Genomic DNA, 16,496 nt, shown 5'->3' on the forward strand with positions numbered 1-16,496 from the left:
AGAATGTAGAATGCAAATGCAAGGGAAGTACAATGGGATTTTAAATATCTCGTCGCAAAGGGCCCCGGAGCACCTTATCGCGTTACATAAGTCTGGCTCTGGCTGGACTTGCCTATTTGGGAAAGGATAAGAGTTGGAGATGACTGGGATGTCTTGGCCTGCGAGTATGGGGTTGTATGTGATAGTCTCGCACAAGCCCTTTGCCAATTGCAACCAATATGGATAACATAGATTACAATCGCCCCAATCTCGCTACAACAATTGTCAACAACGTGGGGAAATATGGTCACATGACTTGGAATACGATAAGCAGGTCACGTTGATGTGGGGGACGGCGCGAAATTGACCCGAAGCAGTTTAGTGTCAGGTGGCTATCGATAACGATCAATGCAATCCGCGCATGCACTGACCGAATCTGTACAATTCTAGAAGCATGTCGCTAACAGTCAGGGCTCCGTACTACTTGTGGAATCCCTGAGATGATGAATGCCTTCACCACTGGCCTGGTGCAACCGTCGTCCTCATTTGCCCCCGGTCAGCCGATATCTGCTCCGAAGAAAGGCAGAGCACGGCAATCTGGCACGGCATGGACTCGTTCGGGATGTTTGACCTGCAAGAAACGACGCAAAGCTTGCGATAAGACCAAGCCGAGGTGCGTGTTCACACTTCATTTCCAATTTTTATTACTAATTTAGTCAGTTGCAACAATTGTATCAAGCAAGGTCGGACGTGTGAGGGCTATGGCTCTATGTGGGTAGAGCCACTGGGTCCCTCGGCAAATGTATTTTCACAGAGTGAAGTACCAAAGCGTAGGAGGCTCAGTATGTCCTCATTCCAACTGCCTTCGCCTATGCTGTCACCGTCGTCAGATGCTTGGCCTGAAACCCGTTCATCGCCTGGGACAGTGGATTCCTTGGCTTGGTCTATCCCATCATCATCTTTGGAATATCAACTAGTTGGAACGAATGAAAACCATATCCACGATACAGATGAACAAAGTCTAGATCAGGACTTCCATCTGCATAACTCCGTGGCAGTGATCCCCCGGCCTCAAGGATTCATCAACCATGTCTCCACCCACGAAACTCACTATCTCCAATATCATATGGAGCAAGGATCCCGACTCCTAGCAAATCTCGAGAGCGATGACAATCCTTTGCGGTCGTTGTTGATTCCAATGGCAATGTCATCACCGCTGCTGATGAAAGCCGTATGTGCCGTCTCCGCTCTGCACTTAGCAAACCGATCTCGCGGCTTCGGTGCACACACAGCTGCAGTTAACTACTACAGCGGGACTCTCAACGGGCTTCGGTCAGCACTGGTCAAGTGTTCAACAGAGGTTTTCCCCGACGATGCTTTACTAGCAGTAGGTCTACTCTGCAAATATGAGATCGTCCGCGGCAGCATCAAGCAATGGGTGATTCACCTTAATGCACTCCAGCGCTTGATCGTCTCCCGTGGAGGCTTTGAATCGATGGATCGAGGCGCTGCCGAGTTCCTACGTGGACTGTACGCATGAGATCCGGCACCCCAAATTAGAAAATGCTAACAAACCCTAGATTTGTCTATGCCTATAATATGGCCCAGATCAGTAATCTAAACTGCAACACTACTATCGATGTCACTGTGAATAGTGATATTGGCGTCCCGAAATTGGATATCTACATCGGCTACACCGAAGAGATTCTCAGACTATGTGCACGCATTGCAGAGCTCCCCTCTTTAAAAGATGACAACTTGGCTCTCCGCCTCAGCGTCGCGACTATGTACGTTCTCTTAACTAACACCAAAGAATACCATACTAACTATCCACCAGGAACGAATCCCTCCTCACCTGGTCCCATACCTCAACCCCCTACATAATCCCCCAAGGCACATCCCCAGCAACCCTCACACGCCTCCAACTGGTAGCCGAATGTTTCCGCGACGCAGGCTTCGTCTACCTCCATTCAATAATGGAACGATTAGACAGAGACCATCTAAATACCACCCTCGCCACAACAACCCCCAATACCACGATTAACCCCGGATCCCTCGAAACAAATTCCCTCTCAGCACAAGATTGGCTCCCTCTAATCTCAACACCCAAATCCCTCGCCGTCCACCGCTGCCTCTCGCGCGTGGAGGCCTTCCCATTGGATGACCATTGCGAATACTCAGCGCTCACATTCCCGCTTTTTATTTCAGGCTGTGAAAGCGAGAACGTGGAAGATCGAGAAGTCGTTCTTCGCTCGTTGGGCAAACTACAAGATAATTTTGGGATTGGGAATGTCCGGCGCGCGAAGGATTTATTGGGTATTCTATGGGCGAGACGGGATGCTGATCGTGAGGCTGAAGTTGCGGGCATTGGAAACAGCCGGAAGGTGCATTGGCTGGATATTGTTGAGGAATTGGGGTGGGAGCTTATTCTTGCATAGATGGCCTTTTTGGCTGTTTTGTTATGCGTGATTTGTTATGTTTGTACAGTACTTTTATATGTTGATATTGCATTAGAGTCGGGAGGATATAGGATTTTATGTCTGATGTCTGATGTCTGCATGAGTGACATGAAGTTCCAAATGTTATGGATGATTTCCACGAACAATAAGGATAAACAAATTCAGAAAGAAAGTAGAGGGGAGCAAAGTAAATAGAGTTGAGAATGTTGGCAGAAGGTTAGGTTGTAAGTGCCCCAAGACAGTGGGCAACGACGACAAATGGATATTTCACGATGAAAGAAAAAAAGGATGGTAACGACGAGATCAACTCAGTCCCATATTCAGGTCATCACTGAGTCCCCATTCTCTCTCTGCTCGCTCTGTTCCGCCTGCTGCTCGAGTTGACCATTTATCGAGATGGTCTTGCGAATTGGCCGTTTCCTTTTCGCGGAGACTAGCGCTGTCACTTGTTGCCACGCTTCCTTCGCGAGCATGATATTGAGACGATTTGCGGGAGTTTTGGATGCTGATAGGGCGCGAGGGACCTGGGCCATCATCGCCGCCAGAGGGATTTGAGCCCGAGGCACGGCTGCTCTCAACGGGAAAAGTGGGTTGGTCTTTCTCCTTCTCCTTGCTGCTGCCGAACCAGCGTCGACGGCGGGTCTTGGAGGTGGTGGATGGGGTGAGGCTCTTGGTGTCGGCATCTTCATCACACTCTTGTTGCTTCTCCGTTTCCAAAGCCTGAGTGAGTCCAGAGATTGTCTCCTCGGAGCTATTTTCAGTGCTTGATGGTGATAACTCGGCTAGCTCGGCGTCACGGTACCACTTGCGTCGGCGAGTATAGCGGTCCCATCCATCTTGACCACGGCGACCATCATTCCACTGGAAGACTGTTAGTGTTTAATCGTAAGATTGTGGTAGAATCGACGAACCTTGTTATCATAGTAGATCCATCCCTCGCCAGTGGTGCCCTTCGATTCAGACTTTGAATTAAAGAAGTCTGCTCCTTCGACGCGCCAATCACTCCCCTCGACCCAACGCCATTTGGCATCTCCAGTTTTAACATCGGGCAATTCAAACGTATCTTTGGGGGGAACAGCGTTCATGTGTTCGTCCGTCCAAGGGGCGCGTTCAGATGGGAACAACGAGTAGGTCCATCCGATACCTAGCCAGCGGCGCTGGTTCTCATAGACAACAAACGTAAATCGTACAGTCGAGTTATTCCCGCGCCTCTTAGTAGATATGTTCAGGCCCTGGCTTTGGCCATGGGCCTGTGTCTGTGCCTTTGGTGCACTGCTTGGGGTGTCGGCCACTGAAAGTCCCGTGGCTGCGGCACAGATTCGACGAACGGCCCGTGACCGCCACAGAATGACACGCGAGACCCTCGCGGGTCGAGAATGATAGGTCAAAACGATAGTGCCGACAGCCATGACGACACGGCGGGTAGTGATTAAATAGAATGGCGGGAGAGTCATGAGAATCCATACAGGAGTCACTAAGAGGATGCGAATGAATAGAGCCGTCAGTGCAGGCTTCGTCGTAGCCGATGTAGGCGTACGCTGGGTTGATAGGAAATCAGTAAGGTCGAGCAGAGGCTCGAGGAGTATATTGCATCTGGTTGTGAAGATGCGGAGAGTTTCAACGATCTCGTCCAAACTCTTTTGGTGTCGAGTTGAGTCTTGGGAGACCTTCCTCTGGTACTTTTCACCAGTGGTTATCGTTGACGACAAAGGCGAGTAGCGGCGGCCATACATGCCGAGGATCAGGGCGACCACAACCAAGATCGGACCTGCCCAAAGAATGATGGCATCACTATAGAGCACCACCGTCCAGAAGGTGGCTACGAGCAGGAAGCTCTGCCATGGGTCTCCAGAGGTCCATGTTAAAAGACCGGCAAGTTTATTCAGAGGAAGAAGGAAAGGGTGGGAGTAGGCCAAGGCCCGAGTGATGGCCGGTGGTGTGGCCACCAACAGGGGAGATTTGCGATGCACGATGACGCTGGAACGCTGTCGCGAGGTCAGGGCCGAGCCGGTGATAGTAGAAGGAGAGAAAGCAGCGACCGTCGGCGGTTGGGAATCCAACTGGCCTTGCTCCTGCGCATGCGATGGGGGTGCCATGGAATCTATCCACGGAAGATCGTCTATCGAGCATCAGTGACTGTTGAGGTCGTTGGCAGATGGAAGCATACCTAGAGCTGCCATCCAATTATGGACACGTCATGGAGCGATAATCAGCTCATCCTCTGGGCGGACGAGAGGTTTTATGTGTATGAGTTCATGGCTGTTCGGTCCAAGAAGATCTGCGGGGAGTAGTTGGACATGTGACTCTCGGTACTTGAAGTGTGAAAGTGTGAAAGTGATGGGAAATAAATAAAATGAGTATATGAGTAAATCAGAAAATCGGCTTCTTATCTTATAATAAACAACCTTGGAAATGTTTCTAACACATCTCACTCTGTCCATTTTGTCCCTGCATACTCCAGACTCTCTGTATACGCCTGAAGCTCTCTTCCGACGCTAAAATCCGCAGCCGAAATTTTCCCCTTCTCTTCTCTCCTTCACCTCCGCACCCTGTCTACCACGGCACTTGATATCCTATCGACATGGTACATCTGTCAATTCATCAACTTTGGATTCAAAAAACTAACTACTTTTCTGCTAGGCTCACCGCATCGTCTCCCAAGTCGTGGTAACTGGAGCCCGGGTTTTCGGCCGCGCCTTCGCCGAAGCCTACAAGCAGGCCCAAGCATCTGGCAAATACGCTGCCCAAAAGAAGGCATCTGGAGGCTCTCTCACCACCTCTAGTCTCACCCTCGATGAAGCGTGCAAGATCCTGAACGTCAAGCCCCCAGCCGGTGGCGAACACAACCTCGAACATGTTATGGCCCGATTCAAGAAGCTCTTCGATCTGAACAACCCCGAAAAGGGCGGCAGCTTTTACTTGCAGAGCAAGATTCTGCGAGCACGGGAGCGTTTAGAGATGGAGTTCCGCGAGGCCGAGCGCAAAGTCGCGCATGACAAGGAATTGAAGGAAGGCTGGAACCCCAAGGTCTACAAGGACAAATGAAGAGAACATCGACTGCGTTTCATGCGCTCCCTATTCAGCTGGGAATTCCCTCCCTACTTGCAACAGAAGTCTCCGAATGGCTTCGCTCTTTGATCTGCTCGTCTTTCTCGATTTGGCATAGCATGGCGTTTGGGTTACTGTTGGAGAAAGACGCTTGACTTTCTAGACCGGGGTCTTTCTCTTCTATCTTGATGTCCAATCTGCTGGGCATCACCTTTGGTCGGAAATGGAGGTATGCCTTCAGGTCCGATCTCGACCTTGGGGTCTGTGTATATCATCTGTGTCTTCTACCCCCTTCTCCACTCTCACCCGGAAAGGATGTACAATAGCTATATACTTGCATTACATTGTTTAATGTCCGATCTAAACTGTTGTGTTTTCGTACTTTGTCCTCAGCACAGACTCGGATTTTTTTTGCCACCGCCGTACAACGCTTCGTCCCTATCGCCAACACGGAGTGCATTCGTAGACGACAGACCTTCAGGACCTCAACGAAATTGGATTGTTCCACTAATTTGGAGCCATTTGATGCCAGATCGGGACGTGGCCACTCATCCCGATCTGGGATCGCAATCCCCGCCATGGCGCCATCCGGAGCGGAGACCGGGGCCCTTTTTTTCACCTAACGGCTTAGCCCAGATACCACTATACAGTACCACTTAACCCCCGAATACCCCGAGATACTTAAACCTCCAGCGCCAGATTCCAATCGCCATTGATCTGACAATCCCCGCGAAAGACCAAAAATGCGTCCATCCACCCCGCTGTCGGCGGATCTCCCGCCGCTGATAATGGGAACAGCAACTTTCAACTCCCAATACAACGCCGACCCCTACGCCCTCCCCACAACAGAACTAGTCCAGCGTGCACTAAGCAGCGGCGTCCGCGCCTTTGATACATCACCCTACTACGGCCCCGCGGAGGAACTTGTCGGCCGCGCCCTCGCAACAGAAACAGTCCAAACCAACTTCCCACGCCAGACATACAAACTCCTCACAAAGGTCGGCCGCGTTGCCGGCGCATCTTTCGACTATTCCCCGCCCTGGATTAGACACAGTGTGCGACGGAGTTTGCGTCGGTTGCACACAGACTACCTCGACGTCGTATACTGCCACGACGTGGAATTCGTCCCACCCGTCGAAGTCTTAACCGCCGTACAAGAGTTGCGCCGTCTCCGCGATGAAGAGGGTGTACTTCATTACGTTGGTATCTCTGGCTACCCAGTTGACACACTGAGTGAACTGGCAGAGATGATTCTCCGGGAGACGGGCGAACCATTGGATATCGTGATGTCGTATGCCAATTTCACGCTACAGAATACGAGGTTGCACTCTCGCGCTTTGCCTCGGCTTCTAGCTGCAGGCGTTGATGTTGTCCCCAATGCCTCGCCGCTGGGAATGGGTCTGCTCCGTCGTGATGGTGTGCCGATTGGTTCAATGGGTGATTTCCATCCCGCTCCAAATGGCTTGCGCAGTGCTATTCACCATGCTGCGGAATGCGCATCAAGTCACAACGAGAAACTAGAAGTCGTTGCTATTCGTTTCGCGCTTGAATCATGGCTTCGTGTTGGTGCGCGGGCTGGCGGTCTGGGTGCACCACTTGCGCGGGCAGCAGATGCTGATCCTGGTTTCTTGTCGGTGGCTAATATCGGCACTGGAAAGAGGCTAGGTGTGAGTGTTATGGGCGTCAGCAATATCGCCGAATTGGATGAGACTTTGCGCGTGTGGCATAGTATTGTTGATGGATTGGAGAATTGGACTGAGGATGATGATAACTCGTATTTCAATACGGAGTTGAAATCTACTGGTCCTTCTACTCCTAGTCTGAATGTCCCCACTGCTATACCCACCGCCGCCAATTCTAGCATTCTTACGCCGCAGGAGGGTCTCATCACTGACCGGGCCTGGTCTCATGCTCGTGGCGCTCATATCTTGCAACTTGCTCGGGAGATTCGGGATGTGCTGGGCACCGAGTGGGTCGATTATGTCTGGGATAGTCCTTCGCCAGACTTTGTGAATTCAGTGTCTGATGAGCACATTGCTCTTGTACAGCAGATTGTGGAGGAAGAAAGGACAGGGAAGACGGATATACCCACCTCTGATGGAGCTGATAGGGATCCTATGCTGACCCCACCGCTAGAGGCGGATAAGCAGCTTGCATAGACTTGCGGTATTTCAAGAGCTTCTTTTGTCCTTGTCCATGAGTGCACATAGACATGATAACATACCTTGACGGTGAATGACATCCCCTTTGCATTAGTCCAACCTTTTTATGAAAACCATAGTAATCGTGGTTCACTTTGTTGTAACTAGTGAGAATGTACCAATGTTAATGCCCCGAGATCGAGCCCTCAGGGTTCTCCTAGATGAGTACTTCAAGATGTCACCTTAAGAAGCAGAAAAACCCAACATCACCTTCTTCCAATTCCCAAACCACCCATTCCCACCCCAAAATCTCCAATCCTGATTCCTCTCTTAGAAATCGCATATAGCGCTCTCTAAATGAGAAGGAAGGCACGAAGCAGGGAAGGGGGAGGGGGTAAGCAAGAAAAGAGTAAACACCAACTCAGATGAAATCTGCATGGCAGATCCACGATAGTATGGCGTGTTCCATTGAAGTTCACTAACAGCATCCCAAGCGGGGAATGTAAAGTTCTAGGTGTTCGTGTAGGTCTTTGGTCCAAATTGCAACAGCGGCGACGGATCGGCTCGAACAGGTGGCACTCTTGTCTTGTCTTGTTGGGAAGCGATCATTATCCAATAATGATTTCCAAGTAATGACAGGCTCTTGCTCTGTTCCAAAATGTGACAGTGAAGTCGATCGAAGGGAACCGAGACCCAGGATTAGCAGGGGAAGGAGGGAGAAAGAGGGATCGGAACCGAGGATAACCTAGAATGTGAGTGAATTTGTTCTCTTGCACCATATGGGGCTCGAAGTAGAATCCCTATTTCCATATCCCATTTGATGTTATCTCTTCGTCGAAGAGAAACAACATGCTGATCGAAATCACAAAAAATACCTCCGATCCTCCCACTAGGCCACTGCACCACTGCGCCATTGGACCAATGCGCCACTGCCATATGCTCACTATTCATTCCCAGGGCAAATCACCAAACCAATCGAAGCAAGGGGGTATCATGATACAGAAAACGATAATCAAAGAAAGCAGGAAAGCAAATGAAAGTCGTTGCGGGCGTCAGTCATAAGCTCAAGCATCATCCATCACCATCTTCCATGCCGCGTTAGTCTCCTTCTTGCTGTGGAGATCCCTCTCGCGATTATCGAGGTCTCTCTCCATTTCCTCGTTGGTCTCGTAGCCACCAACGCGGCGAGCCTGGCTGAAGCTCAGGGAGTTGGAAATCTTGCTCAAATCTGGTCGCAGTCTCTTCAATCGCGCAGCACGCTCCTTGCAGGCCACACGCCGGGTTTCGTCTCTACGGGGCTTGCCCGACTTTGTTTCTCCGGAAGGCTCGTCATCTGAAGAAATATCTTCGGGCTCAGATTTCGTACCCGCCGACTTGTTCTTTTCCTTCCGGTTTGACTGACGAGGACCTGGTGGCGGACCGGGAGGCAGTGGAGGAGAACAAACTCCATCTTCCGGATACGGGCCTGGTGGTGGCGGGGGAGGTGTCCTGTAGCGTGCGAATCTCGGCTCCATCAGGAACACGTGGCGTAGCTGCTCGCGCTGTTCGATGTATTCGTCAAAGTTGGCTGCAATGATAGGTCCCAGAATGCTCGATTTGTGATCTTCGTTAGAGGCGAGTTGTTCAACGCGACGCTGCAGGGTAGTGTGGGCCTTTGAAAAAGTTCTGAGAATCAAGCTAATCTCCTTCGTGCCGCCTGAGATATCGTTGTCCTGGTTGTTGGGATCCTCAATAGTAAGGCGATCGGGATTTCCGAAGAAGGTCTTGTTGAAATATCCCGGTGGTTCCATCCGGATGCCTTGGGTTTCATAGCGATAATGCTTTCCGTAAAAGTAAAAGAAGTCCATGAGGATACTTCCAAGATTGGGCTGAGAGTGACCCTGAGGGTAATGCTGGAGAAGACTTGTAACCAAGCAAGTAATAGAGAAACCTCCCAGTCCACCGGTTGGAACTTCATTGAGACCCCGAATCAGCAAGAACTGTTTGATGACAGACAAAATGACCGGCATTGAAGGAAACTGGGCCTTCCACTTCTTGAATGTCTCATTGGCAACCAAACCGCTGTCATTGTCGAAAGACAAGTCTACGCGGAGTCCAGTAAGCTTGTCGACCCATTTGAGGATTGGCACGCGAGCGCCAGCGATACATTCGATCGAGTTAGGAACTGCAAGGTTGCTGCCCTTCACGAAGGCTGAAAATCCATAGATCTGGCCCTTTCTCTCTCCGAAGGTTCGAACTCCTGTGCGCGTGAAGGTGTTTGAGAGAAGAACAAGATCGATATCCGCAGTTGGAAGGTAGAGTCCAGACGCATAGGAACCAAAGGCTCGCACTTGAATGTTGCTGTATCGTTGTCGGAAGGCAGTCTCCACTCGGGTGATTAGATCTGCCCGGACGATGTTCTCAAAGTCCTGAGGCTTGGCCCAATGATAGAAACTCATGATCTCGTTATGTAGCCTGGGCGAAATATAAATAATGTGAAAGCGAACGAACCACAAGGATAATACTAACTGAGTGCCAATGTGCATTGACTGGGGATGATCTGGCATGTCGAGCCATGGCGTGCCAGCCTCGTTTGGCAACGGTCGCCATTGATCAACAACCGAGCCATCGAAATTAAACCGGCTAGCAGGCTTACCCGACTTTCTCGAGAAGCCTTTAAGCTCATCGTCACGGGTTCGCTTGCGGCTGGTAATGGAAGGGTCAAGGCCTTCCATTGCCTTGGGTCCTCGTGGGGCACCCTCTGGCGCGTTATCCTGAGGCTCCGCCTCGTCCGCCATTCCAAGAGAAATAAAGTCCTGGTTGTCGGTGACGGCGTCGGACTTCTCGGACTTAGCCGCGTTGTCAAGACGCGCTTTGCGAATGAGCTTGACGAAGTCGATTTTGGGTGTTTTGCTTTCGTCTGGTGGGGGTAGCGCCGTGTAAGGATCGGGGTTTGACCACTTAGGAACATTTGGTGGGGGGTCAGGTCGCGTTACGTCGGCGTCGTTGAGCCCATCAAGACCTAAAGCACGTCTCTTGCGTGGGCGTTCGTCGTCTTCGGAATCTGATGTGTCCATATCCACCTCCTCACTATCGCTCAATGTTGCCAGCGATGCAAATTTCGGCTCAGATTTGGTTTCGCCCTGTAACTGCTCTGGTGTGCTTTCCCTCTTGTTCGACAAGAGCGGACGCTCCGCGGTGGGTGGCTTCGGTGCCCTGAACGTGAACTCATGTCGCGGGTACGGACGTGACCCACGATAGTTAGAGTTTCCCCTAAATTGGAATGGAGGCATCTTGTACTCCTGCAATACGCAAGATCAAAATGGTGCGGAGTGAACGAAGCGAGCTTGAGCGGACGCGAAAAAAAAAATGGATGAACTGGCGATTCTGCCATCAATCGGTGAGGGCGGTAAACGGCTGTAATCATGCCTCGCCTCTCAACCCCAAATATGTACTAGTGGCTACGCTGTGGACAATTCGACTTATTGTGTGTGACTTGCACTTGTGTGCTGATACATGTCCCTACAATGGCTTTGCTCCTGCTCCTGCCGTGTCCCTGCCAGCCACATTTCAACTTCTTATAATAGCCCGGGTTACTCTGTAACAGAGCACATGTACATGCGATTGGTAGCTAACTATAACGTGTCTTCGTCCAAAGTTCAGAACGCCTCTCAACTAAGTCACTGCCTGGAGAACAGAAGACGCCGCAAATAGGCAGCGGTTATCATATTGCCAGTCTTCTCCCCGTATCTGAGACAACATTCTGAATGATCAATCGCTTCTCGGCACTCTGTCTCTCACGCCTGAGTACGCTTTAAGTCCCTCCTCCAATATGTGCAATAAATCATTCTGCACTGCCAACTCCGCAAAACTGACTCGCTCTGTCGCCCATTCCAGCCAACCCTCAGCTCGAGCACCAGGCGCCTGGAGCAAGCCAACGCTCACATCAATCAATAACGGACGCTCGTCGCAATGCCAGAAGATTGTTGCACCACAGGAACGACAGAACTCCCTATATACACCAGGTGAGCTATTATGTTGTTGCATGGTACCTCGGCCGAATGCCAGCGGTGATCCATCTGCATTGAAGATATTGGATTTTGGTATAAAAGCCCAGGTCTGTATGGGAAAAACCACTGCTCAGTCGGCAGGTAGTGCAAGTGCAAGTTCCAGCAAGATACTTTGTTTTGCCGTTTGTCTCTCGTAGCCACCACTTGACATCATCCGGGTTTGATGAAGATCCTGAATGGTATGGGACTAAGAGGTCGGACCATGGTGAAGATGCTTGTGAGGATGATGCATCTGGTGGAGTGATATAAAATTGGAATCCTCCGCATAGACAGCGAGCTTGCAGTTTGGACTGCTCTGCTGGTTCTGGTTTAACGGGATTCACTGGTCGTTGTCTCTGTATCTGCTGGTTGTTTGAGCTGTATGCATGAAGCCGACTGCTTGAGACAGCAGACTTGTTCCAGCTAGCAATGTGCTCAGTCCACCATCTCCACTGTCACTTTGTTTCCAGTGCTCAATCCTCTGCACTGCAGGGTAGTCCTTTGCTGCTAATAACCCCGAAGCAAGTAGAAAATGGCCGTTGGGCTCGGAATGCGCGAAGACGTGAGCACCACAGGTCTTGCAGAAGAAGTAGCTCACATCTTTGGTGTGTTGGTATTTCTGGAGGCCATCAAGGGTTGGCTCATGCTGAAGGACATAGTATGACGAACAAAGTTGCCCGGTCACCGCGCGGCAGCTGTTGCAATGACATAGTTGGAGCTGAGTATGATCTATTGTAGAATCCAGGTCAACTGATACTGATATGCCTCCACATAAACAAGCGACGGAGGTAGCCATGGCGAGTTAGAACGAGTTAGTGAATCACAGCAAACCTCCGAGTACCTGATGTTGTTACATGTAACAGTCAGAATTATGTGCTCAAGCGGGTCTCAATAAGTTGCATAGAATGAGACTGAACTCCGGAAAGTCACGAGTATATAAGATCCCGTCCGACCCAACTCCTCTTCCCCTCCCCCACTCTCCACCACAACTTCAAGTCTACACTTTCATCTACCTTTTAACCACATTCACAATGAGTAAGTCGATCTTTGACGTTCGCCGTTCGCTGTGACTTTGCGATCTTGAATCGAAAAGAATCCCCCCAATTTTGAGATGGCGGGGTCATGGCGGGGTATCTTGAAGTGAAGTCACTAACAACACCAGGCGACCACGGATGCAGCTGCGGCTCCTCTTGCCAGTGCCCTGCCGGCGCTTGCAACTGCCCTGTATGTGATGTCCTCCTCTTCTCTCCCTTTCGATGGGTGACTGACCGAGTCCCCCTTTATAGAAGAAATAAGTCATCCTCCCAGGATGCAGCTTTCAGACCTGTGAAATGCTCGAGACCGTGACATGACCATGCGAGAAGGATATGATACCATAGGATAGCCCGGATGGATTCGTAGGCAAGAAGTTTGGCATGTCACCAAAAAGGATAGTTTCCGCCAGATCAATGATATGCGGTTGCTTGACCACTTTTATTCTTCGTATCCAAGTACCTTGTGAGCATCAGGCCCAATATTCAGCCATTTAGGCTCAGGCCAACCTTAGGGGCTCAACGGTATCCAAACGGCTTGAATATATGTAAAACTTAGATCTATCCTCGTCTTCCCTCACACATATCTGAAAACGAAAAGCCCCGGGGGTAGCCATATCCCGGAACGATGTCCGCATCTGCTGTAGCGTCACCGAGAATCTCGATTCATACATTCAGGCATTATTTTCAACCCGACCTCCCCGTTATTTCCATCTCCACTCAAGGGGATTCTTTCGGCTTTCGCGGCTGTGTTTTGCCGATGCGCCTTTTTCGCCAACACGATGACTCTGGATCAGCGAGTTGTCTCGAAGTCAAAATGAAATAAAAAGCGGACCCCAATGCTGCACGAGTCCGAGAAGAGTAGCATCGGATCGGAGCCAACATGGGAATGATGCATTGGCATGATATGCTCAGCTCCCAAGCTGCAGCCTCTCCACTTCTGGCTCTCTTGGGAATCTCTTTCCGAGGCCCGAACGTGCCAGGGTTGAGTGTTATCTGATCTTGGACTGCCCGAGGGAGTATACGGGCTTTTTTTTTCCGCTCAAAAGCAAAGTACAGTATACAGATACACTATGCTATGCAGTCTGGGTGAATATGCAACATATGATCTATCCCAGTCAACTCAACCGTCGATCCTCCTCACCTCAGCCTCTGATACAACCCAATGCAGGTGCAAAGCACGTACACCTCCGTAACCCGGAATCATCTTTCTCGTTTGGTAAATACACTTTGAAAAGAATCAAGGAAAAAAGAAAGAAAAACTCCACCCAGGAGAGCGAACAAGGCTACCAATAAGACCGGACAGCGCCCCTCCTCCAAGGTCCCCAGACCGCGCAAACAATTGCCTCCTCATAGGCTGCCACGCCGAGAACACAACGCAGCGCCGCTCCAGGCGCCGGAAAATACGTCTTGGCTTTCCCCCCACCTGGTCTCCGATCTTTTCTTGTTTGGATGCTAGTCGTTATGCCCGTTACAGAACATCCGGTTATATGACCGTATACATATCAGAGGCCCGTCCCGAAACCGGTGGAGCCAGACATGGGAGTGCAGATCTAAACGTGGCCGTAGTTATGGTCGTAGCATGATGGTGGTTTATTTGTCCACGTACGAGAGCCTTGTTCATATTACGCATAATAGTGTTACATATAGTCCAGTAGCCTATGGTCTGCTCTACTGTATACGAGCTCCATTATCATATGTTGCAACGTAGGATTCCCACGCTCGAACTTCGGAGTAATGGGGTGATGGAGTGATGGAGCTCAAGCACAAACAATCTCCACTGGCCATGGCCGCTTCCAGCAAAGCGTACTTGTACCTGTACGTACAAACGCATGCCATGAATCCCGTCTCCATAGGTGAACCCTGCGGTGCGTCTCCTAGTCCCAGTCCATCTAGAAACAGACCAACCACGTAGAAACATACCACAGCTATAGTGTACTAGTGTACAGTAGTTACATGTCCAAGCACAAAGCAACTCCGATCTACAACCGAGATTACAATCTGACATAGTAAACTTATGAGAATATCCTCAGTATCAGGTATCAGGATCAACAACCGACAGAAAAAGGCAATACTACGTAGCTCCGCAGACAAGAAAACAGATCGGAGAGCAGCCCTCCGATCATCCCCATTCCGAGCCGAGCGAAGAGGGGGTAGGAAGTATCTATTGGAAGCCCGCATCATAAGCAGAGCCCGAAAGGCTCATTATTGGCGAGCGTTAGAGTTGTCTGTACAATAACATAACAGGAAACAAGTAGCAAGTCAGGTAGCGGGTAGCGCGTGAGGATGTAGTGGATAGTGTCTACTGGAGACTGGAGAGGGGGCTCCAGAGTGGGATGCAGGACTTCATTTGACTCGACCACGCGATGGGGGGGGGGGGGGTGGATGGGGCGCGCCGACTGCGTTGCTGGTGTATTTTGGTTGTTTTGGATTGGATGGATGTGCATAATATACCTTAATGTGGAAATACTGGTTGATTATCCACTAGGACCTTCCCTGGCATGTCATAGTCATGCTGTAGCTTGTCTTGGATGAGGTATAAAGTCAGCTTCAGTTCCGTTGCTTCTTAGGTTTTTTTCTTTTCTTTATCCAAGCGATTTATATCTCCAAGCCAAACTACTACTCTTTTTATCTCTCTATATTTAAGGTCTATCCTTATCATCTATTCATCATGGGTCCCTGCTCCTGCAACTGCTGCTCCGGTGACTGCAACTCTTGCTCTTGCGCTAGCTGCAAGGTATGTTCCTCCTTTCTTCTTTGATATACGCCCAAAGCTGCATCTTGTGGCGCGTAGATAACCGAGGCGAGAGATATGCTAACTGCCCTTTCAGCACTAAGCCAGTTAACACGCCTTCATCGCCGCCATCCTCCTCCAATTCAACGACCCATACCAGACCGGGACTCCCACTATTGTCGAACTAGTGGACCGGTGTCTTTATTGTCAAGCTTATGAGATGTCTTTGTTATGATCATGGTTGAGTTGGTTGCCTGTCCAGGCCTGGAACCTTTTGGGTGGGGCGTCTTGTTAATAGGTTGATGTTTGACCTCGTGTACGTTGAGTTTTTGTCGATCCTGGTGCTCCATCGCTATATCGCTATACATATGCTGGTTATATTGTACTATTGCTCTCTCGTATGCTATGCGAATATGGTCTTGTAGACTCGCCCATCTCTAGGTTATATGGATTATTCTTTCTCTTCCTGGTGTCAAGGGATGCAACTGTATGTTCAAATCCCTGATGCGACTTCTGCGCCTGGTTCTTTTGTATTTGAATTGGCGGTGGCTTCGATACCTGACAAAAGAAGGCCTCACTAGAAGCAATAAACATGTTTTAGAGCATCACGACCTTCTACTAGGAGTTTCTTTTGGACTTGATCCACAGTCATAGCCGGATATATGTTTTTTTTTTTGGCAGCACTTTATGTTCAGATACAAATGAATGATATGAACCGTCGGCTACCTTGCTCCTCCTCATATGCCTGCGTTATTGTCTCTAGGTCATACTGGGCCTGCAATCGATCAGGGTCCTCTTCAGCTAGAATTGTTTCTTCTACCACAGCCACATGTTCAATCAGCTTGAATACCTCGTCGATCTGGCCATCGACTTCATATACTATAGGAGCACATGTTGGGACCAGAGTCGGCAAGTGTATTCTTGGGATAAGGTTCTCTCGCGCACTAAAACCACATGTTTTAGTATCTCGAGCGCCTTGCAGATCTGGCGGTCTGCTTTATATGCCTTAGCGAGTTTGTAATGAGATGCCAGTCTTTGAGAGTGCTCTTCGGCCAGTGATCTTCCTAGTACCGCAA

At 50.0% G+C, this 16,496-nt stretch overlaps 6 protein-coding genes across 6 annotated transcripts; 3 read left to right on the plus strand and 3 right to left on the minus strand.

Moving 5' to 3' along the window:
- Positions 1-482: 482 nt before the first annotated feature.
- N7508_003092 (Zn(II)2Cys6 transcription factor) lies at positions 483-2,417 on the plus strand (the record flags this gene model as incomplete). Its single annotated transcript, XM_058461158.1, has 4 exons — positions 483-652; positions 700-1,509; positions 1,560-1,766; positions 1,817-2,417. 4 exons carry the CDS (start codon positions 483-485, stop codon positions 2,415-2,417), a joined length of 1,788 nt encoding a protein of 595 aa, XP_058321735.1.
- Positions 2,418-2,741: 324 nt separating this feature from the next.
- On the minus strand, positions 2,742-4,748 carry N7508_003093 (PEX28-32 family peroxisomal membrane protein; the record flags this gene model as incomplete). Its single annotated transcript, XM_058461159.1, has 3 exons — positions 4,606-4,748; positions 3,350-4,557; positions 2,742-3,299 (listed from the first exon to the last, which is right to left on the minus strand). The coding sequence occupies exons 1-3, from the start codon at positions 4,616-4,618 to the stop codon at positions 2,742-2,744; spliced, it is 1,779 nt and encodes a 592-aa protein (XP_058321736.1). The 5' UTR covers positions 4,619-4,748.
- A 271-nt stretch (positions 4,749-5,019) lies between these two features.
- On the plus strand, positions 5,020-5,483 carry N7508_003094 (import motor complex subunit PAM16; the record flags this gene model as incomplete). The annotated part of the gene is made up of 2 exons (XM_058461160.1): positions 5,020-5,022; positions 5,079-5,483. The coding sequence occupies 2 exons, from the start codon at positions 5,020-5,022 to the stop codon at positions 5,481-5,483; spliced, it is 408 nt and encodes a 135-aa protein (XP_058321737.1).
- Positions 5,484-6,229: 746 nt separating this feature from the next.
- N7508_003095 (D-arabinose 1-dehydrogenase (NAD(P)(+)) ARA2) lies at positions 6,230-7,645 on the plus strand (the record flags this gene model as incomplete). The annotated part of the gene is made up of 1 exon (XM_058461161.1): positions 6,230-7,645. The coding sequence occupies one exon, from the start codon at positions 6,230-6,232 to the stop codon at positions 7,643-7,645; it is 1,416 nt and encodes a 471-aa protein (XP_058321738.1).
- Positions 7,646-8,691: 1,046 nt separating this feature from the next.
- On the minus strand, positions 8,692-10,899 carry N7508_003096 (putative topoisomerase family protein TRF4; the record flags this gene model as incomplete). Its single annotated transcript, XM_058461162.1, has 1 exon — positions 8,692-10,899. The coding sequence occupies one exon, from the start codon at positions 10,897-10,899 to the stop codon at positions 8,692-8,694; it is 2,208 nt and encodes a 735-aa protein (XP_058321739.1).
- Positions 10,900-11,995: 1,096 nt separating this feature from the next.
- Positions 11,996-12,451, minus strand: N7508_003097 (GFA family protein; the record flags this gene model as incomplete). Its single annotated transcript, XM_058461163.1, has 1 exon — positions 11,996-12,451. The coding sequence occupies one exon, from the start codon at positions 12,449-12,451 to the stop codon at positions 11,996-11,998; it is 456 nt and encodes a 151-aa protein (XP_058321740.1).
- Between the last annotated feature and the right edge of the window lie 4,045 nt (positions 12,452-16,496).

This window comes from Penicillium antarcticum (genome assembly GCF_028974205.1).
Source record: "Penicillium antarcticum strain IBT 31339 chromosome Unknown utg000003l_segment0_segment0, whole genome shotgun sequence".
Lineage (NCBI taxonomy): Eukaryota > Fungi > Ascomycota > Eurotiomycetes > Eurotiales > Aspergillaceae > Penicillium > Penicillium antarcticum.